This window comes from Convolutriloba macropyga, chromosome 8, assembly GCF_964194025.1.
Source record: "Convolutriloba macropyga chromosome 8, txConMacr16.3, whole genome shotgun sequence".
NCBI lineage: Eukaryota > Metazoa > Xenacoelomorpha > Acoela > Convolutidae > Convolutriloba > Convolutriloba macropyga.
In genome coordinates, this window is record NC_134475.1 from 26903545 (window position 1) to 26925907 (window position 22363).

The following is a 22363-nucleotide window of genomic DNA, read 5'->3' on the forward strand; positions in this document are numbered from 1 at the left end:
CGTTAGAATGGATACTTTTCGAAAGATAACGTTCAGCCTTCTTCTAATTGCGTTTTAGTTTGCACTACAGCGCATGTAAAGCGTACAATGCGGATTTTGACGGTGATGAAGTGAACATGCATTTCCCACAGAGCTTCAACGCGAGGAGTGAGGGCTACCAGCTGATGAATGCTGCCAACTTCTACCTTACACCGAAGGACGGATCGCCTCTCGGTTAAACATCCATGTGAACTTAAAACATTTCAGCTCTTTAAATTCGTTTTTAGTTGGAAACAAAGTACAGATCTGCTAGTCGATAAAGCTTTAATTCAACTTCTCAACTCGCCTCTCATGGAGTCAGTGGATAATAAAATTTGTCTGTGTGTTTAATAGCCGCCCTCATCTTCTCAGCCGGCTATTATAGCGCTCCTATTTTTTTACAATTCAAAGAATTTGAATTGTATTGGGGCGCTGTCTTCTTTTTTTTTATAATCTGTTCACACATTTTCATGATTTTTGAAGTCAAATTGGAGTAGTGATTTTGGTCACGCCGAAACAGGAAATGGAGCGAAAAAGCGAGTGGTTTTGCGGCGTGAATTTTTTTCGCTCTAATTTTAAAGTAGAGTGAGAAAATGGTGTTTGAACAAAAATTTGGTTTCTCGGTAGTGGTTTTTGTTCACATGCGGCAATTTCACTCTGATTTTTACTGTTTCTTCGATTTTTTGGATCGGATTTTTTTCTAAATGGTTTTCCCAATCCATTCAAAGCTCATTCTAGGCCTAGTTTTTTGTGTGAACTAAATTTTCATTTCTCGTTAGTGGTTTTTTTTGTTCACATGCGGCATTTTCACATTGATTTTCTGTTTTTTTAATTTTTTTATCAGAATTTTTTAAAAATGGTTTTCTCAATTCACTCTTAGTCCATTCTAGGTCTGGTTTTTCTGTTTAGTCAATGAAAATTCTTTGAATTGTACGTCAGGACTTGTCCTGCTATGTTTTTTTACTTCGTCGAATAAAAAAATGTTTCGCTTTACCTCATTTTGCCGCCTTTTCGTGAAATCTTTTTGACTTCTCTAGGCTAGTTTCTCTCTTCTCTCATTCTGCTAAAAGTGATTTTGAACATCAGTTGCTCAGCAAAGCAATTCAAAATGAACAGAGTTAGTACAAAAATGGATGTCAGAAATAGAAACGGGATAAACCCATAAAGCCCAATTTTAGATGCCCGCTATTTGAACGTCGTTCCTATAAGTCTTATTTACCATCTCTAATGCTTATTGTTTTTGATTGTAGCCCCTGTAGCCTCTCTCTAAGAAACAGAAGTATGTTCAACTACGAAATGCCATCAAAATAAATCGGACTTAAAAAATGTTTTTGTACAAAAATCTTTTTTTTTTCAATATCTTCTGTTATTTCAATCCCAATCTTGCTTATTGGAATCAACGGCGGCTATTTTCCGGCAATCTGCCGGGTATGTTTCATATTGAGCGACAAATGTTCAAGTCCCTAGTTATCTGAACTTCAAATGGCCGCTTAATTAATTGCCCTCAAACGAATGTTGTATCAACTATATGAGTCCTCTCGGGCCTTTTTTTGTGGTTTTTCATATTACCGATTTTTCTCTAACCTACAAATTTCGTTACTTTTTGGCTCGAAAAACGGGATAAAGTGTTAAAGCCCAACGACTTTAAGCCGCCGAGCAGTTCTCTAAGAGCCCTGCTCATCTTTCTGTTCGCGATCAACCGAAACTGCTAAGGAGAATTAAATTACTAATGTGAACGCCTATTAATTGATCTCGACGAAGTTTCGAGCAATTATTAATAGCCGCCCTCATCTCAGTCGGCTATTATAGCGCTCCTATTTTTACGACTCGAAGAGGAGTATTGAAGTCCTTTTTTTAAATCAATTTATTGGAGCGATTTTTGAAGCGGGAAATGAAACGCGTGAAAAAAATTGAGTGATTAATAGCCGCGAAGCGATAGCGGCTATTATTGGGGACATCGTGGTTTTTTTTTTAATTCATCGTCTCCATCGATGATTCTTACGACCTGACTTCTTGGAATTAACTTCTTGGAATTTACTTTTTCACTAACTCCTATTGCTTTGCAGTTAAAATTTGTGTTCGTGACGTCATTTCTGCTTTTAGGCCAATTGCGTGACTTACCTCAATAAAAAATGACTTCTGAACTCACTTATGGAACTTTAAATTTTATGAACATTTTAGTTAAAGATCAATAGTGCATCTAAGTAGTGCCAAACTTACGCCCTAATTCTTGAGTATTAGTTTTGAGTTTTTGATTGCGAATATCAATTTTGAAAAAGCTCTCCCAGCACTTTCCTTATAGACCGTATGTGTCATAAAATTGACAGTCCGAATCTATCCCTAGTGGTCTATTAAAGGACTGGTGGTCGATCTATCTCTTATTTCTTTGGTTGTTTTAGTTCATGGATGGCCACAAGCGTCTATCGCGGCTATTTTCCGGCAATCTGCCGGTTATGTTTTTGGTGCTGAACAAAAGTGAAGAGCAGACCGAAAAGAGAGTGGTTTCTGTTCATACCGCTGTTTTTGAGAGAGCGAGAAATTGATGGGTGAAAAAATTTTCTCTAAGCTAGCGAAATTTTTTTGTTCACGTGCGGCTTTTAAAAGCAGTTGATGGTTATGAGGTTTGATTATGATATTGTATTATTTATAGGCTTGCTTCAATAGTTTTTAGACGAAATTTGAAGATTTTTTCGCCTGTTTTTTTGTTTTAATGCTTTAAGTGGGATGTGAATAGAAGCTTGTTACTTAAGGAATATTCAGATACCAATTGGCTAAAGTTTTTTTGGTATATATTTTTTTCTTAGGAAATTTGACAGAAAAATTGAGAAATTTTAAATCATTTTTATTTTTTTTTTGCAGTTTTTCTATTTTTTAATCTTAGATAAGTTTCTTAGCATATTAAGCAAGTTTTGAATACCGTTTCTATTCTTCCTCAAATTTTTTGTGGCAATTGTGGAGGTTCACCTTTCAAATTAGTTGTTGTAGTCGTTTTAGTCATTAGTATGGGCAATTTTCTGCGAGTCATGAGTAGTATGGGCAATTTTGCTGCTTTTTCGACATTTTGCATGAAATCTTTTTGACTTCTCTAGGCTAGTTTCACTCTTCTGTCATTCTGCTCAAAGTCCTCTTAAACAACAGCTGCTCAGCAAAGCAATTCAAAATGAAGAAAGTCAGTTTTAAAAAATCAAAGTCAGAAATAGAAACGGGATAATTCCATAAAGCCCATTTTTAGATGCCCGGTACTTGAACTTCGTTCTCATAAGTTTTAGTTACTATCTATAATGCTTATTGGTATTGATACTATACCCTGTAGCCTCTCACTGAGAGACAGGAGTATGTTCAATTACAAAATGACATCAAAATAAATCGCACTTAAAGGTGTTTTTATACAAAAATCAGTTTTTGTTGACATTTTCTTTTCTTTCAATCCCAATAGAGTTATGGGAATGAACGGCGGATATTTTCCGGCAATCTGCCAGGTATGTTGGTAAACATGTTGCGCTTTCTTTTTGTGCCAAATTTTTGCGGGGCCGTTTTGGCTTTTCGAGTGACATTTACGCCCTTATCTTTTTCAATTTGCGTGATTTTATTTTCTCTCTCTTTCACAAGTGTCAACAGCTGATCTCAAGTGGCTGCCATTCACTACTAAAAGTCAAATGAAAAGAAGTGAGCTCAAATTGCGTAGTTTTTTTCTTAATACCTGCACAGTGATAGCTGGGGCTATTATTGGCCTTCTCTTGTTTTTACTATTCAAATAAAATGAATTGTATTGGGGCGCTGTCTTTTTTCTTTAAGATCTGTTCACACATTTTCAGTTGAACTCAATTTGGAATAGTGATTTTGGTCACGCCAAAACAGGAAATGGAGCGAAAAGCGAGTGGCTTTGCGGCGTGATCTTTATTGCTTTAATTTTAAAGTAGAGTGAGAAAACGATGTTTGAACTAGAATTCGCTTCGCTAGTGGTTTTTTTGTTCACATGCGGCAATTTCACTTTGATTTTTACTGTTATTTTTTCGATTTTTGGATCTAATTTTTTTCTAAACGTTTTTCCCAATTCATTTGTAGATCATTCTAGGCCTAGTTTTTGGTTTGAGCCAAATTTTCATTTCTCGCGAGTGGTTTTTTTGTTCATATGCGGCAATTTTACATTGATTTTCTATTTTTTTATCTGATTTTTTTTCGGAAATGGTTTTTCAAATTCATTTATAGTTCGTTCTAGGTCTAGTTTTTTTTGTTTAGTCAATAAAAATTCTTTGAATTGTACGTCCTGCTCTATTTCAATAAGAAATAGGGCATTTTTTAGGGTTGCTTATCAGTTTATCTCCAAAATAATTGACCTCAGTGGCTTTGTATTGCCACAATTTTCGATCCAGCTGGTGTTTCGAGCTTGCAGGTATTAATGTCTAATCACGGTTTTTTCAAACTCGGGCAGTGAATTTTTTAATAACTTGAGCTTGTCTTTGTCAGTCTGTCCCTTTGTTTTTGATTAAGGATTATACGTGTTTTTAAGTCGTTAATTAGTCTGATCTGCTTAATTATTTCAGCATATAGTCAAGTGTTTTAATGGCTGTCTGAAAAAATGGGAAATTCTTATTTAACATCATTTTTCTGTTCAATATTTTTCATATATCTATGTGATTTCGCTATGTGATTTTTTAACTATCAAAGGAAAGGTTGTGTAAAAAAGGTTTTTGACAGATTTTTAGTTTTTTAGTAGCCGTGAAGCGATAGCTGAGGCTATTATTGGCCTTCTCTTGGTTTTGTTGTCGTCAAGAGTTTTGTTACGACCTTATGACGTCACAACCACTTCAAATCTGCTTTTTGTTCATTCGTTCATGCAATTTCAACTGAATTGCGTGCGTGATGTCATTTTTAACTCTTTGTGGAGTGAGTCTTTTTGTTCATTCGCGTGATGAAGTTTTTGGTCACATGTGATTTACCTCACTCTCGAAAATGACTTCCTCACTCTGAAATTGACTTTTCTTAACTTTAATTCTAAGAGATAGGATCAAGTGAGTGTGTCACTCCAATTGAAGGTTATCTGAGAGCAGATTATAGGAGCAGCAATAAGTTGAACAGATTCTTAATCAAAATGTATTATCTCAGCATTTAATAAAAAGAATCTCATTTTTGGTCTATCTTTTTGAGACTGCAGATCTACAAAGCTATTGCGGCTATTTTCTGCAATCTGCGACCTATGTAATTTATTAGTGGTTATAGTGGTATATATATTAACCTCTAATGACTGTGCAATAGATTCGAGAGTAATTCTTCCGACGTTAGTCGGCTATGTTTGTAATCTAAAACCACATTTTTTGACGTTGTAAAATATCGTTTTACTATCTGTTACTGTAAGAAGCCAAAATATCACATCAGGATCGCTTGAAAACGATTTTAGATGTGTATTATTCGACTTTGGGGTCTATTGGTGACAAAACATGACATGTTATATCTTCTGTTTTCCATTGTATTGTGGCAAACTGTAAACTACTGTTCAGCAAATATTGGCTCGATTTTCATATGACATCCGGCTTTTTTGGCGACATCGAATTTTTTTAAGGAAAACTTGATTCTGTTCTTTGTCATTTTCAATGCGAAACTTTTAGTTTTGCTTTTTTCACTATTTTGTTGACTCAGGCTTAATTTGCGTGGTGGAGGTAACTTTTCTGGCTTAACTTTTTTTTCTATGAATTTCCACAGCTTTTTCAATTTTTCGAAGTTTTTTTGAAAAAATTTGAAGTTCGAAATTTTTAAATTGAACGTTTAAATTTAAGGATTAAATATAAATGTTTTAAGTTTTAAATTTCAAAGTTTGCACCTGGGTCTTGTTCTCCGTGCATTCAACGCTGAGATACTGAACGATTGTTTGCTTGATCAATTTTTCGTTTCACCATTTCTATTTTAGGCCTCCAAAACGGGATCAACTGGTTACGCCAGGGGCATTAAATTGGTTGTAGTTCACCTTTAGAGATGGTTTTTAATTGTTTCCCTATAACTGTTGAAGATGTTTAATTTCATGATCAGAAGGTCAGTTTTTTTTAAAAAAAAATTGGACACCTCACACCGCTCCTTTAGCCCATTGTGCCCATTATATGATGGCAGCCTTGCTAAGCTTGAGTTTGTGACTAGGAACACAAAACTTTGCTGATCTTTTGAGAGAAGTTGTTCCTCCGAGGTTAATTGGTTGCGTTTACTAGATGCTTATGACTTTACGGGCAGGCGAGGCTTCCTAAGTTACTCTACCCGTCTTTGATCACATTAAGATTTATCAGGCCGCCTTTCTCACAAATAAAGGCATTTTGAACGTGTTGTTCGTTGACCCCAATATCTCTTGAAGTGATATTTTACACCATGATTTGAGCGTTGATCGGCTTGTCTTTAGTTCAGTACACTTTTTGATAAACGTAAATGATGGCCATATACGGGTGCAGTAAATAGTTCCCGCTTGTAAAACATGTTTTTTCTTTTCTGATGATTTTTACTAACTTTTTTCCAACACCAGGTAGAATTGACATCAACCTGCTTTGAGGTGTTGAGCATGATTTTTCCTAGTGAGGCAATTTTTAAGTAACTCAATCGAAGATTGAAGTAGCTACTAAATTGGAGTTTCCACATATATCACACTGTTTTTATTGCTCTGTGAGTAGGTTTTGCCCTTCCCCGATCCTCACTCTTTGCTGAAAGACTACAGTTAAACCTATAATTTGATGAAATGTTTGTGGCTGCTTGTAAAAAATATTTCACAGAACAGTAAGGGCTTTAACAGTAAGTTCATGAAACTTTCACAGCCAGCAACATATACCGATAGCAAGTTTTTTAACAGCGTGAGCAGAGTTTCTGCACAAAATCTTTGAGTTACTCAAAACGGCTATTTTGGTCAGCTTCATTCAAATTTCTAGGTCTTGCAAGTTTTTAGTCAGAAGAGGCAACGGTCTCATCGGCATAGTACTTTGTGTTAATTATTTTTATTTGAGGAGTTAAAGTCAAAGGAAGATGTCTTAATTTAGTTGAAGGTTATGTGAGGAAAGCTTCTAAAAACATTACTTTTGACGAAATCAAGTTGAGACATTAGTAGTTCGTATTTTTAAGATCTCATTTTTTTCATTGGTATTTTGAGCACAGCTATAGGAAGATATCGTAGGAAGAGTTTCTGGAAATCTGCCCCCTATATTATAGATAGCATTTTCGTAAGTTGATTAGAAACGTAGGTGCTGATGTCTAGTGAATCTATATATAGCATTGGTTTTTGAATTATTGCGTATATTATTGCTAGATACAATTAAAGAATTATAGTTTACTCCCAGTGAAATTGCTGCTCTGGGCTTTTTCATTAAGGTTGAAACTCTTTAGGTGGATTGATTCAAGACCATATTGTGGGGGCTGTTCACTTGACTCTGCGTGGGACTTTCTTCACCAAAGAAGAGTACCAGAAATTGGTCATGTTTGCTATCCCTTTTCACAATGAAACAATCCACTCACTCAGGCCGACAATTCTGAAGCCTCAGGTGCTATGGTCTGGAAAGCAGATATTCTCAACGGTGCTACAACATTGCTTACCTTCAGGTATCATCAACACAAATAAGACATATAAAAATCTCCCATAAAAGATTTTTCGAAAAGTGGTTTCGTGGCTTTTAAGTTGAAACATAGCATTATGAAAAGGAGTTTATATTTTGTCAGGTTTTCTTATATAGTGATAGATCCAACTTGAGTACTGTGGAAGTTCGTGTTGTTTTTCGTAGGTGTTGCTCTGCCCAACTTTTGTGGCAAATCTAAAGTTAACAAGAAGCTTTGGTCCAAACTTCAGCAGTTGACTGCCATGTATGAGGCATCCACGATGGACGACTCGGTCATTCTTGTCAGGGATGGTAAGTGTTGCTGAACTAGAATTGGCCTGATCGATATGACCTTCGTCAAGAAATCAGTATTTTCCTTTTTTGAAAACTTTCTCTGACTGCATCATAAGCAGAGAAGTTCGGGCTGCCGAAATTTGAATCAGGTGATTTTGGTATCCTTTTCGTGAATCTTATCCCAAATTTGATGTCGTAGAATACTCTTTGAGGATCTCCAATTTGCTTTAAAGGTTATGTGAGAGCTGACGAAATATTTGTTCATGGGTAGAAAAAATTTTCTGAAGCCGGAATCTTGCAGTGAACTTACAGTGAAGGGTCATTTTTAGTTCAATTTACATTTTTGTTTCAGGTGAACTGTTACAAGGAGTAATTGACAAAACCTCAATTGGAAGTGCAGAGCACTCATTCACTCATTGTCTGTATGAGCTATACGGACCACAGACGTGCAGCAAGTTTCTAAGGTTCGTTCACACTAAGGTTCGTTTTCAGATAGCATTTCAAAAAAATGAGCCGTTTGATTTGTCGGAGATTACTTATCTTTAAAATAGTATTTTTCAGATTTAGAAGTGAACTTCCCGTTGAAGCATTGTTTGAAATATTCACAAGAAATGTCGCGGTGAAATTTTCACAAAGATAATAATTCCTGCCCTTTTTAGCGCCTGCTCAAAACTGATGACTAGCTATCTGCAACATATGCGTGGCTTCACCTTAGGAGTGAAAGACGTACTCTGTAATGGTGATGCGGAAAAAGTAAGACGCAAGAAAAACAAAGCTTGCTCCAAGTAAGTACCTCACATAGATGCTCAATGGATATTGTTTATTCAATATCGGTCGTTCGATTTTTCTCACACGGAAAAACTTGATTTTTAGCACTAGAAAGCCCGTTCAATTAGGAAACCATTAGAGATGGTAGAGATGGTTTTTCAATTGATGGGTTTTTGAATATCTCGATCTCCGAAGAGCTATCGAAATGTAAAGTTGTGTTAACGTTTGGCTTCCCTTGCGCTAATTTGTTCCCCTTTCCAGACATTTTGTAATAGCTGTCATTGCGATAGTCAATTGTTATTGGCTTTCTATCGTTGCTTTTTTCAAATAGCCGACTAGATTTCGCAATCGGTTATTCTTGAGCACCTATTTTTACGACTCGAAGAGGCGTTATGGTGATCTTTTTCAATTGTTCTCAAACAAAGTAATTAGTTGCTTCCAAGCAATTATCAGTCGTGTAATTTTTTTGATTGCATTTTTTGCTTGACCGATTTTTCGTCTGACCCATTCAAAAACGATAAAAAGGAAGGCCCGGGGGCCTTAAGTTCTCTGAGAGCCTTACAGCCAATAGTCTCTAAGTATCGAAGTGTGTTGATCACCAAAGAAAAGATGTCGAATGCGAACTTGAAGTCGTTATGCGAAGAGCGGTTGTTCGAATTTGACCCCTCCCTCTTTAAGACTTGCTCTTTTCAGCCCTCCAGCCCCCGCCCCTCCACTTTACCTCATTGTTCCCGTAACCTCGCATATTGGCCCCGCACCCGCGCTCACTACCTCCCACTCTTATCTTATTTAAGCTCAAGCTCGCATCCCTAATCCGCAGTTAGTTATGTTTAATAGCGGCCCTCATCTTCTCAGCCGGCTGTGAAAGCGCTCCTATTTTTACAATCTATAGTAATTGGATTGTATTGGTGTGCTGTCTTTTTTTAATATATGTTCACACTTTTTTCGGCTTTTTCACGTCAGTGAGAAGTCAAATTAGAGTGGTGATTTTAATCACGCTGAAGTAGCAAAGGAAGTGCAAAAGTAGGTTTGAGGCGTGTTTTTCATTCGAAGTAACTTTAAAGTTGGTGAGAAATCGGTATTTGAACGGATTTCGGTTTTTGACAGCGAGTTTTTTCACGCGCGGCTGTTTTCAGTGTCTCTTCTCTTGAGTTCTATAAAAATGAAACATAAGTGTTCTTATTGTGACTATTCGCAAATGCTTGGATTCACCAGCGGGCAGTTTGCGCTTTTTACGACTTGACACTATTTACTGTCAAAAATTATTAGTCAATTTTTGATTTTTGCCTATTTTTAATATTTGTTGTCTTATCACTTAGTATTATTGTTGACAGGTCACATTGGTTGCTAATGATGTGTAAATGAATATAATTAGTGGTTCGGTTTCATTACTAGTTGGTTTCATGACTCTGACACTATTGGTTCTCAAAAATTTGTATTGAATTTTCTACTTTTCGTAGCATTTGCATTTATTTTGGTTGCCTTATCCTTTACTATCATTAAGGACATTGCTAATGAGATTTATTTTAATTGACTACATTGTTTCACATTAAAGCTAATGTTTTCTATGACTTCGACACTGATTTTTTTCTAGAAACATCATCGATTTTTTTTAGTTTTGCGAGTTTTTATTGTTCACATGGTTGTCGTATTCCTTAGTCTCATTAATGACTAAGGAATTTAGTCTCATTAATGACTTAGGGTCTCAATTGTTTCTTGGTCTGCCTAAAATTTCTTAATTATTTGATTCAGCTCATAACTTTTGCTTTTTATTACTTAATTGAAGTAAGATTTCAAAACAATTGTAGCGAATTTGAGATTTTTCTAGTATTTGTTGTACTTATTGCTGTCCTACGCACAATGTCATTAATGACAGATCTCATCGGCTGTTAATGTAGCTGAGGTTTTTGAAGATAAATATTTCAGTCCTTAGCTGTTGCTCTCCGTGGTTTTTATTTGTTAAAGTATGAGTGAAGTTTGATTTTTTTTTTGCGAAATTGGTCGTAATTGTCATCATTTTATCTCAATAATGACAGGTTTCGTCGAAGGCTAATAAAGATTTTGTGGATAAGTGAAAGAAATTTTTTATGACTACTAATGTTTTATTATATCTGGTTGTTGGCATGTAGTCTTGAGGTCCTCTTATTTTTATGCCATCGACAGAGAGTCTAATTTTGCCAATTTCTTTAGTTTTTGCCTTTTTTGATTTCTGTCATTGATTCCAACAATGTTGTTGTTTTACGAGAGCAATCTAAGGATATAAATAGTAAGTTTTGCTTTTTGCTCTTGCTTGATTTTCTTAAAACACTAAATCTTGAAAAAAAATCTCTTCGCAATTTTCCGTGTATAGGGCCAATGACGCTGTTGTCCATCTCATTTTGAATTTGATCCCGCTGTTAAAATGTTAATTTTCAAGTCCTCAATTAATTCAATTCTTCGGATTGTAATTCAGGACTTGTCCTTCTATGTTTTTTTAACTTCGTCGAACAAAATTTTTGTTTAGCTTTCCCTCATTTTGCCGCTTTTGCGACATTTTGCGTAATTTTTTTTTTTACTTCTGTGGGCAAGTTTCGTTCATCTTTCATTTTCCTGAAAATACTATTGAACAGTAGTTGATCAACAAAGCAATTCAAAACGAACAGAGTCAGAAATAAAAAAGCTAAATCAGAAGTGGAAACAGGATAAAACAATGAAGCCCAATTTTAGATGCCAGTTACTTGAATATGCCAGTTTCTTCTTATAAGTCTTATTTACCATCTCTAATGCTTATTGGTATTGAGGCTAGCCCATGTATCCTCTCAGCAAAAAATATGAGCATTTTAAGTTACAAATTGATATTAAAATAGTTTGCAGTTTAAAAATGTTCTTGGACAAAAATCAAAATTTTCATTATTTTCTGGTATTCTTTCGACCCCAATCGTGGTTATGGGAGTCAACGGCGGCTATTTTCCTTCAATCTACCGGGTATCGTTCTATTGTTGAACAAAATTGGAAAACGTGGAGATTAGATTGTCGTTTTAGTTTATCTGGTTTTCGAGACAAGCTCGTGAAAAAAATGCAAAAAGTGAGCAATTTTTTGAATCGCGTACGGCTTTTTCAAAGCTTTCTAATTGCTCTTTAACTAAGCTTGGAGCAATTTTATTAGCCCTGTGGTCTTTTTTGCTATTTTCAGTCTTTCTGTCATGTAATTATTTGCTTGACCGCTTTTTTGCCCCGTATCTTCTAATCGAGAAACAGTAGTGTGCCAAACAACGAAATCCAATCCAACTTTCGAATGACCATTGAGGTAATCGGAATCTCTGGCAGTTGTTTTCAGGAAGTCTGGATATTTTTATTAATAGAAGTATTTCGATTAGTGCCTGCCTTTACACCATCGTCTCAATTTTGCAGTTTTCAATGTGGCAGAGCACGCGAATTCAATTTGACTGAAAATGATTTATATCAGATGTGAGACTAAAGAGACGATTGCTTGGTTTCATATGTGATTAATTGCTCTCAAACGAAGTTTGTACTAAATATATTAGTCCGGTTGGTCTTTTTTAATGCGCTGTTTTGCTTGACGGATTTTTCGTCTGACCCATTTGACTTTTCGAGGTTGACCATAAAAAAATTAGCCCCTTCTGTGAAAACAAGCTTGCCAAAAATTTCTTCTGAACTTTATTTTTGACATTTAGCAGAGATAGCTTCCCTTAATTTGTTTTCTGCCTGGTAAAAATTTCTAACAAATTTACCATCTCTGCCGCAGATTTTGCTTGCGTGATATGGTTTGTTACTCTGTTGGGTGCGAGTGTTTTTATGTCACTCTAGTGATAAGCCATGCATGAATGACGTCACTAAAGAAAATGGTTCTGCACTCATTTATTAAATCTAAATTGAAGATTTGAACTTTAACCGAATTTGAATAGAGATCACTCGAACTAGGGGATTATAAAGCGCTATTATTGGAATTACCTTGGTGTTTGAAAATTAATATAACAATAGGGATAGAAAGAGAAAATATTAGTAGCCTTTTTTCTGTCTGAACGGTTAATTTCCCGGCTATTGTCAGGCAGTCTGCCGGCTATGTTTACTCACAGTTAAGGCTACTTCATGGGGATTAATTTTCATGGGTCTTCTCACTGAGGCGAGCTAAGTTATTTTTGAAGTTTTACACTTTATAGAGCAGTTTCGATTATTTCAGACACAATCATGTTTCTGTTGCTAATTATTTACCATAGCTAGTAATATATTTCGCAGCTATATCGGGCAGTCTGCCGGCTATATTTAAATGTAGGTTGTTATTAAGCGTAGACAGCTAGAGCGATCAGAAACGATTCTGTTCAGGATATTTTCGTGGCGAGCTGAGAACAAGATATTTTGTTGTTTTATTGTTTAGAGTTGGCTCTTTGGCCACCGCGGAAGCCATGCAGGGTGGAGACATTACTGACTTGGATGAAGGAGTGCTGAAGAATCAGTTGCAAACCGTTCATACTAAGCGCGATGCCTTCAAGATGTCCTATTGGGAAAAACTGATGAGTGTAAGTTTCAATCTGCTGTATAAATGTGATGTTCTAACCGTATGCTTCTAATGTAATCAGTATTGATTAACGGGCTCAAGATTTCTTGAGATGTATTGAAATGGCTAGACTTTTTAGCACATTTAACTGAACTTTAAATATATACCAGATTTATTGGCAAATTAGTTCAAATCTCATTTGTGCTGTAAATCCTACTGCAATAGCTCCTAAAAATTTGCCATCTGTATTTTTTGACTAGTTCTAAAGATTAGATTGGTATCGGTAATGTCGTTTGGTTCATTTTTCTAAACAAGTTCATCTCTACTTTAGGGTAAAGTGGGCACTCTCAACTCTGAATTAACGAAGGCATGTATCCCCTATGGCCTGAAAGCCAAGTTTCCGGAGAACAATCTACTCATGATGATCGAGAGTGGAGCCAAAGGAAGTGCAATCAATATGGCGCAAATTGCGGCTCAGGTATGCTAACACGAAACGCTTTCTTATTAATTGCTCTTGAACGAAGTTCATAGCAATTATTGTAAACGTGTCTTTTTTTATGCAAAATTTTCGCTTGACAATTTTGACTTTTCGAGTGACTTTTACGCCCTTGACTTTTTGCGTTTCGCGTGGTCTAAAATTCCCTCTCAATCACAATTTCAATCAGCTGAACTCAATTGGCGGCAATTTAATGCTAAAAGTCAAATGAAAAGTGCGCCGAAACTGGTGCCATTTTTTACTTTAAACCTTAATAGTCGTATATGTTAACCTCTCATGTGGTTATTTGAAGTCCACTATTGAACTTCTTAGTCCCATTTAGCCCCCCCCCCCCTCGCTACTGAAGCAGGCTGCAATTGATTAGCTCCCACTAGTCGTTCGAGAGCAATTCTTCCGACGTTTATTCGGTTATGTTTCAACTTATTCATGACCCTGTTTATCGATAGGGAAGAGCTGAGCAAATTGAAAGAATTTTTTTTTTGGGATAAATTGATCTGAAGGCGGTTTGGCCGGAATTGTAGCGGTGAATAGTTGACTCAATGCTGCTAAGAAATTATATTTGCAATTTTTATTGGCTTTATTGTAATAAATCAGTATAGTTATATAATTGTAGAGATACAACAGACTTGTTCCGTTGAGTTTTAAGTCATAAATTGGTTTATTAATAGCCGCACAGCGATAGCTGAGGCTATTATTGGCCTTCTCTTGGTTTTTTACAATTCAAAGAATTTGAATTGTATTGGGGCGCTGTCTTTTTTTTAAGATCTGTTCACACATTTTCATGATTTTTGAAGTCAAATTGGAGTAGTGATTTTGGTCACGCCGAAACAGGAAGTGGAGCGAAAAAGCGAGTGGTTTTGCGGCGTGAATTTTTTTCGCTCTAATTTTAAAGTAGAGTGAGAAAACGGTGTTTGAACAAAAATTCGGTTTCTCGGTAGTGGTTTTTTGTTCACATGCGGCAATTTCACTCTGATATTTACTGTTTTTTCGATTTTTTGGATCGGATTTTTTCTAAATGGTTTTCCCAATCCATTCACAGCTCATTCTAGGCCTAGTTTTTTGTTTGAATCAATTTTCCATTTCTCGCTAGTAATTTTTTGTTCACATGCGGCATTTTGACATTGATTTTCTGTTTTTTTTTATCTGATTTTTTTTTTCGGAAATGGTTTTCCAAATTCATTTATAGTTCGTTCTAGGTCTAGTTTTTTTTTGTTTAGTCAATAAAAATTCTTTGAATTGTACGTCCTGCTCTGTTTCAATAAGAAATAGGGCATTTTTTAGGGTTGCTTATCAGTTTATCTCCAAAATAATTGACCTCAGTGGCTTTGTATTGCCACAAATTTTGATCCAGCTTGTGTTTCGAGCTTGCAGGTATTAATGTCTAATCACGATTTTTTCAAACTCGGGCAGTGAATTTTTTAAAAACTTGAGCTTGTCTTTGTCAGTCTGTCCCTTTGTTTTTGATTAAGGATTATACGTGTTTTTAAGTCGTTAATTAGTCTGATCTGCTTAATTATTTCAGCATATAGTCAAGTGTTTTAATGGCTGTCTGAAAAAATGGGAAATTCTTATTTAACATCATTTTTCTGTTCAATATTTTTCATATATCTATGTGATTTCGCTATGTGATTTTTTAACTATCAAAGGAAAGGTTGTGTAAAAAAGGTTTTTGACAGATTTTTAGTTTTTTAGTAGCCGTGAAGCGATATCTGAGGCTATTATTGGCCTTCTCTTGGTTTTGTTGTCGTCAAGAGTTTTGTTACGACCTTATGACGTCACAACCACTTCACTTTACGTGTTTTTAAGTCGTTAATTAGTCTGATCTGCTTAATTTTTTCAGCATATAGTCAAGTGTTTTAATGGCTGTCTGAAAAAATGGGAAATTCTTATTTAACATCATTATTCTGTTCAATATTTTTCATATATCTTTGTTCGCTATGTGATTTTTTAACTATCAAAGGAAAGGTTGTGTAAAAAAGGTTTTTGACAGATTTTTAGTTTTTTAGTAGCCGTGAAGCGATAGCTGAGGCTATTATTGGCCTTCTCTTGGTTTTGTTGTCGTCAAGAGTTTTGTTACGACCTTATGACGTCACAACCACTAAAAATCTGCTTTGTGTTCATTCGTTCATGCAATTTCAACTGAATTGCGTGCGTGATGTCATTTTTAACTCTTTGTAGAGTGAGTCTTTTTGTTCATTCGCGTGATGAAGTTTTTGGTCACACGTGATTTACCTTACTCTCGAAAATGACTTCCTCACTCTGAAATTGACTTTCCTTTTTTTTCTTATTTTTTTGTTCTGATTTTTTTAAAATGGTTTTCTGAATTTACTCATAGCCCATTCTAGGTCTAGATTTTCTGTTTATTCAATGAAAATTCTTTGAATTGTACGTCAGGACTTGTCCTGCTATGTTTTTTATTTCGTCGTCATGATTTTTGTTACGACCATATGACGTCACAGCCACTTTTTGTTCATTCGTTCATGCAATTTCAACTGAATTGCATGTGTGACGTCATTTTTCGCTCTTAGTGGAGCGAGTTTTTTTGTTCATGCGCGTGATTAAATTTTTGGTCACACTTGACTTACCTCACTCTCAAAAATGACTTCCTCAGTTTGAAATTGACTTTTATTTACTTTAATTCAAAGAGATAAGGTCAAATGGGTGTGTGTCACTCTAAATGAGGGTTATTTGAGATCAGCTAATAGAGGCAGCCAGAACTTATACAGATTTTTAATCAAAATATAACAGATCAGCCTTCAATGAAAAGACAAATTTTTTTTTGGTCTGTCTTTTTAATAGCCGCCCTCATCTTCTCAGCCGGCTATTATTGCGCTCTTATTTTTTTTTTACTTCGTCAAACTTTTTTTCGTTTTACCATTTTGCCGCTTTTTCGACATTTTGCGTGAAATCTTTTTGACTTCTCTAGGCTAGTTTCTCTCTTCTCTCATTCTGCTAAAAGTGATTTTGAACATCAGTTGCTCAGCAAAGCAATTCAAAATGAACAGAGTCAGTATAAAAAATTGAAGTCAGAAGTAGAAACGGGATAAACCCATAAAGCCCAATTTTAGATGCCCGCTATTTGAACGTCGTTCCTATAAGTCTTAGTTACCACCTCTATTGCTTATTGGTGTTGATAGTAGCCCCTGTAGCCTCTCTCTAAGAAACAGAAGTATGTTCAACTACGAAATGCCATCAAAATAAATCGGACTTAAAAAATGTTTTTGTACAAAAATCTTTTTTTCTATATCTTCTATTCTTTCAATCCCAATCATGCTTATTGGAATCAACGGCGGCTATTTTCCGGCAATCTGCCGGGTATGTTTTACTGTTTTTAGACTGCCGATCTACGAATCTACTGCGGCTATTTTCTGGCAATCTGCCAGCTATGTTTGCAAATGTAGAAGAGCAATTCTTAAGGAAAAAGAAATAGTTTCATAGATCTTCTTTTTCTTCAGAACGGTCAAATTGAGTTGGAGGGGCGCCGTATACCCATGCAGTTGAGTGGCAAACATCTGGCCTGTTTCAAACCATACGACTTGAATCCAGTGGCTGGAGGATTTGCCACCAATCGTTTTTTGACTGGACTTAAACCGTCACAGTATGTGTACCATTGCATGGCTGGTCGAGATGGTTTGGTAGATACGGCTGTAAAGACTAGTAGAAGTGGTAAGTATCATATAGATTTTGATTTGATTGACTCACTGAATCACCTGCATAGCAGCTCTTCAATAAGGTGCTCAGGTATTTGGGCAACTCAACTGAACATTTCGCAATTTCAAAGTGCGTAAAAACATTAAATTATCAATTGCTTTTAAAGAAATTAAGCATTTCATTGGAAGTTTGGTTCCTTCTTTGCGAAAATCTTAACGATCTTACTTTGCTGACTGTTAACTAGCTAGTTAATTACTCTCAAACGTAGCTTGTAGCAATTATATTAGTTATTAATAGCCGCCCTCATCTTCTCAGCCGGCTATTATAGCGCTCCTATTTTTTACAATTCAAAGAATTTGAATTGTATTGGGGCGCTGTCTTTTTTTTAAGATCTGTTCACACATTTTCATGATTTTTGAAGTCAAATTGGAGTAGTGATTTTGGTCACGCCGAAACAGGAAGTGGAGCGAAAAAGCGAGTGGTGTTGCGGCGTGAAATTTTTTCGCTCTAAATTTAAAGTAGAGTGAGAAAACGGTGTTTGGACAAAAAATTCGCTTTCTCGCTAGTGGTTTTTTTGTTCACATGCGGCAATTTCACTTGATTTTTACTCTTTTTTCGATTTTTTTGATCGGATTTTTTTCTAAATGGTTTTTCCAATCTATTCATAGTCCGTTCTAGGTCTAGATTTCTGTTTAGTCAATGAAAATTCTTTGAATTATGCGTCAGGACTTGTCCTGCTATGTTTTTTTTTTACTTCGTCGAATAAAAAAATGTTTCGCTTTACCTCATTTTGCCGCTTTTTCAACATTTTGCGTGATATCTTTTTGACTTCTCTAGGCCAGTTTCTCTATTCTCTCATTCTGCTAAAAGTGATTTTGAACATCAGTTGCTCAGCAAAGCAATTCAAAATGAACAGAGTCAGTATAAAAAATTGAAGTCAGAAGTAGAAACGGGATAAACCCATAAAGCCCAGTTTTAGATGCCCGCTATTTGAACTATTCGTTCCTATAAGTCTTAGTTACCATCTCTAATGCTTATTGGTATTGATATTAGCCCCTGTAGCCTCTCTCTAAGAAACAGAAGTACGTTATGTTCAACTACGAAATGCCATCAAAATAAAACGGACTTAAAAAATGTTTTTGTACAAAAATTTTTTTTTCAATATCTTCTATTCTTTCAATCCCAATCATGCTTATTGGAATCAGTGGCGGCTATTTTCCGGCAATCTGCCGAGTATGTTTGCTGGTCTTTTGATATGCGATTTTTTTGTACTACGAACTTTTCGTCTGATCGTTTTTTTGACATCCCAGAGGACTTTAAGTGGGTAAATCACAGAGAACATTAAGTTTGCTGAGAGCCTTAAAGCTCACTAGTCTGACAGTATGTGATTCACTGAAAGTTTACAACTAAGAGACAAATTCATTGTGTGAAAGGTGGTTCTTAGCGTTTGATTCCCACCCACCCCAATTCAACAACCCCACTTAACAACCCCTCCCCTGCCACTTAGCCCCATCTACCGGCAGTGCAGCTCAATCTACCGGTAACCCCGCACGCTAGCCCACCCACCTACTCCCTAATGAGCACCCCACTCCAACAACCCTCAATTAAGGTAAAGCTTAGGCACCCTAAGCCGCAGCTAGCTATTGATAAACCCCCACCTCTCACCAGCCATTTGAGCACGATTCTGCTGACGTTAGTCTAATATCAATTTTTTGCACGATCTAATGTTCAGGAGTTTAAATAATACTGGCGCGCTGTCAAATATCTTTTCACCTCAACAATATAGTGTGTTCGGTCATTACAGACTCCTCTAGAATGGGCCCTCTATATCTTTTCGAAAGTCTTTACGGCCACTGTAAGATCACTTAATCAAGGCTCTCAAAAGAAATTAGTTGCAATCACTATTTGCTCTAAAACAAAGCCTTAGAAATTGTTTGTGTTGCGTTGGTCTTTGGTGAAGTGCGAGGGCATTGTTTCAGCATGACTTCAAAAGTGAAAAGTGAGAAAGCACATGCGCTAACTTTGAGCTAATGTTACTTACTCATCCAGATCAAGCTTTGGCGGGTAGTTTACATTATTTATATCAGCTGATTTACTACATATATTTGCCACCCATAATCCAACAATAGTGAATTAACTTTCAAAGTGCTGTGTAGTTCTGCGTGCCCCTCTGTCCTCGTAAACAGGTTATGGGCCCAGAAAACGCGAGACGACAAAAGAAGGGGTGGCCTGTTTGACAGTTACAAAGACAGAATGTGATCTGGTCAAAAGAGAGAATGTCCAGAGATAAAGACAGAGAAAGAGAAGGAGACAGAGAGTGGGAGAAAGATAAAGAAAAAGAACGAGAGAGAGAGAGAGAGCGCGATATATAGAGAAAAAGAAGAAGAATACAGTGTGAGAGTGAGAGAGAGAGAGAGAGCGAGAGCGTTAAACTTTCGAAACTTGATTTGTTGAATTAGTTTTATGTTTGATATTTATAAAATCGAAGATTCTTGCGAGCGTCAAAGTTTGATTACGGGTGTGTGAAAATCGCTCGTAATTTAACAATAAATGGTCGAATGAAGCAAAAGGGTTGATTAAAAGAGTCCATTTCTTAAAAACGGTAAATCGATCTGTAGAACAGACTGAATTTGCTAAACGAGATTTTGGTCAGAGTCTCTGCAGGGCATGTAACATTGTGTATAGCGTTGGACTCATACTCAAACCGACAATATGTTTGAGCGAAGTAAATGCTTAGAAAAACATGATGTATAGAAGGCTTGCTTAAAGAATATTCGGAAAGTTGGCCCATGTGTGAGAGAAAAGTTTGAGGAAAGTTGGCCCATGTGTGAGAGAAAAGTTTAAGTTAATGTTTAAGAAATGGTCTTAGAGCCGAGGACATGCAGTTAAACTTTTCCGAATGCGATGAGTCAATCAGTGAAAAATGTTTGTCTCGATACTTTTGAACGGACTTCCTGGTGAATTTGAAAGTTTTTTTACTGTGGTAAAATATGGTCAAGATAAAAGCTTTGATGAAATTAAATGTGAGTCATTTTTTGAAAGTGAGAAACGCAACGAAAGAAACAGAAATCAGAATCCCTTTTCTTTGCCAAAGATCGAACTGGTTTTACTTGTCACAAGAGGGGGCATATAGCAAAATTTTGTCGTGCACAATGATCAGAACCTAACAGCAAAAAATCTAATTGAAAAATAACATGTTTCTCTAGCAAGAAATTTGAATCGCATGCAACAGATATTGAACGAAAAAATAATTCTAAAGAGTCAAATTTTAATTCAGAAGAACAGGAAAAGAAATGTTTTAGCTTTTTCTCGATGGGAATTGTGTTGAACATCAAGATTTTATCATTGAATCTGTTGCAACAAACTACATGATTAAAGATAAAAGTACTTTTGCTAGACTGAATGAAATTTTTTCTGGCATAATTCACAATGCCAATAAAACGGCACTCTTCAATATTAGGAAAAGGGGATGTTGAGTTTTTCGCTAAGAATAGCAATGAAGAACTGAAAAAAATTGTTTTAAAGATGCTTTGTTCGTACCTGATAGCTCAAAAAACGTAATTTCTGTTTCAAAACTTAGAGAAGCTGGTATTGATGTCCTTTTGGGTGAAAGACTTAAATTTGTTTTTAATAAGGTCTCGTTTCATTTTAATAAGTCTCGTTTCAAAATGGATTGTTTGTGTGGAAAACTTCTTTTCGTTTTTCTAATAAAAAAGTATTTGATGTGGACAGTTTACAAATGTGGAATGCAAAGACGGGACAACAATTTTTTTTGATTTGAAACGCCTGTCAGAATTTGTTAAGGTATTAAAATAGGTGATTCAAAAATTGAATGCTGTGAGGTATGTGAGTTAAATAAGTGAAAACAGCCTTCTCCCAATGATCGCATGACAAGAGTGAGAGATTTTGGACAGTTTGCATGCAGATGTTTTGAGCAAATTTTCTCCTGAAGCTCTTTATGGCCTTTGGTATGGAATTGGGTTTTTAGATGATTTCAGTCGTTTGCAAAAGTTTACTGGACGAAAACAAGAGACGAGGTCTTGGATAAGTTTAAACAGTTTTGTACTGACATTGGAAAACCCGGCAGTTTGATGGGAGTGGAGAATACATTTCAAATGAGTTTAAGCGCTATTGTACTCTGCTCCATATACTTCGCAAGAAAATAGAAAAATTGAAAGAATTTGTGGAATTTGTTGCTATGGCTTGCTGTTTCATGGATAACGCTTGCTTGGACAAAAACTTGGACATATGCTTTGAACATGGCTTTTTACGTCAAAAGCATGCTTTTGCATTCACCTCCTGAGAAAACACTTTTTGAAATGATGACCAATAAAAAATCTACTTTATCTTTTGTGAAACGTTTTGGTTGTGTAGCGTTTATGCATATTGAAAAAACATCTCGCAAAAAATTAGGTTGAACCTCAAAAAAGGGAATATTTCGCGGAAATTCTGATAATAGTAAGTGCTACTTGATTGGGTTTGATGACGAAAAAGGAGAACTCAAAATTCGAAAGTCGCGAAACACAAGATTTAATGAAAATGAATTTGACTTCAAACGTCAGAAAACCCAAAACTTAGTCGAAGACATTGGTAAGGATTCAAGGATTTTTTACTCTGACTCGCTATCGATCCTTTGCTTTTTAAAAATGTTGAGGCTTTGCAAAGTCAAAATTTCAAAGCAATAAAAAATGAATAACTTTTGTTGAAAACCTTGTTTGGTCCTTAGTGAAAAGTGATGAAAAAACCAGTACGAAGTAGATGGCATTTTGCCTTGAAGTTTGGTCCTGATGGTGAAATATGTCGTTATAAAGCTCGTTTTGTTTCAAAAGGTTTTAGCCTAGTTTTCGGAAAAGATTTCTATGAAACTTACTCACCTACAACTGGACTTTCAACCATTAGATTTTGATGTGTCTGTTTATTTCTTAGTGTTATCAATTGAAACAAATGGACATAAAAACTGCCTTTTTGAGTGCTCTAATTGAAAAAGATGTAGTCATTAAACAACCTGATTTTTTTGAACTTTAAGATGAACATTGAAAACCCTTTGTTTGTAATTTGAAAGAGTTTATGGTTTGAAACAATTTG

At 35.8% G+C, this 22363-nt stretch overlaps 1 protein-coding gene across 1 annotated transcript in view; it reads left to right on the forward strand.

Annotated features, from left to right (window-relative positions):
• Positions 1–22363, forward strand: part of LOC142344645 (DNA-directed RNA polymerase I subunit RPA1-like) — a 97594-nt gene that overhangs the window by 20254 nt on the left and 54977 nt on the right. The window contains exons 7-14 of the mRNA XM_075396460.1: positions 59–213; positions 7369–7581; positions 7761–7886; positions 8221–8332; positions 8528–8653; positions 13012–13153; positions 13463–13609; positions 17083–17293. Coding sequence (XP_075252575.1) covers positions 59–213; positions 7369–7581; positions 7761–7886; positions 8221–8332; positions 8528–8653; positions 13012–13153; positions 13463–13609; positions 17083–17293 — 1232 coding nt within the window. The remainder of the gene's footprint in view (positions 1–58; positions 214–7368; positions 7582–7760; positions 7887–8220; positions 8333–8527; positions 8654–13011; positions 13154–13462; positions 13610–17082; positions 17294–22363) is intronic.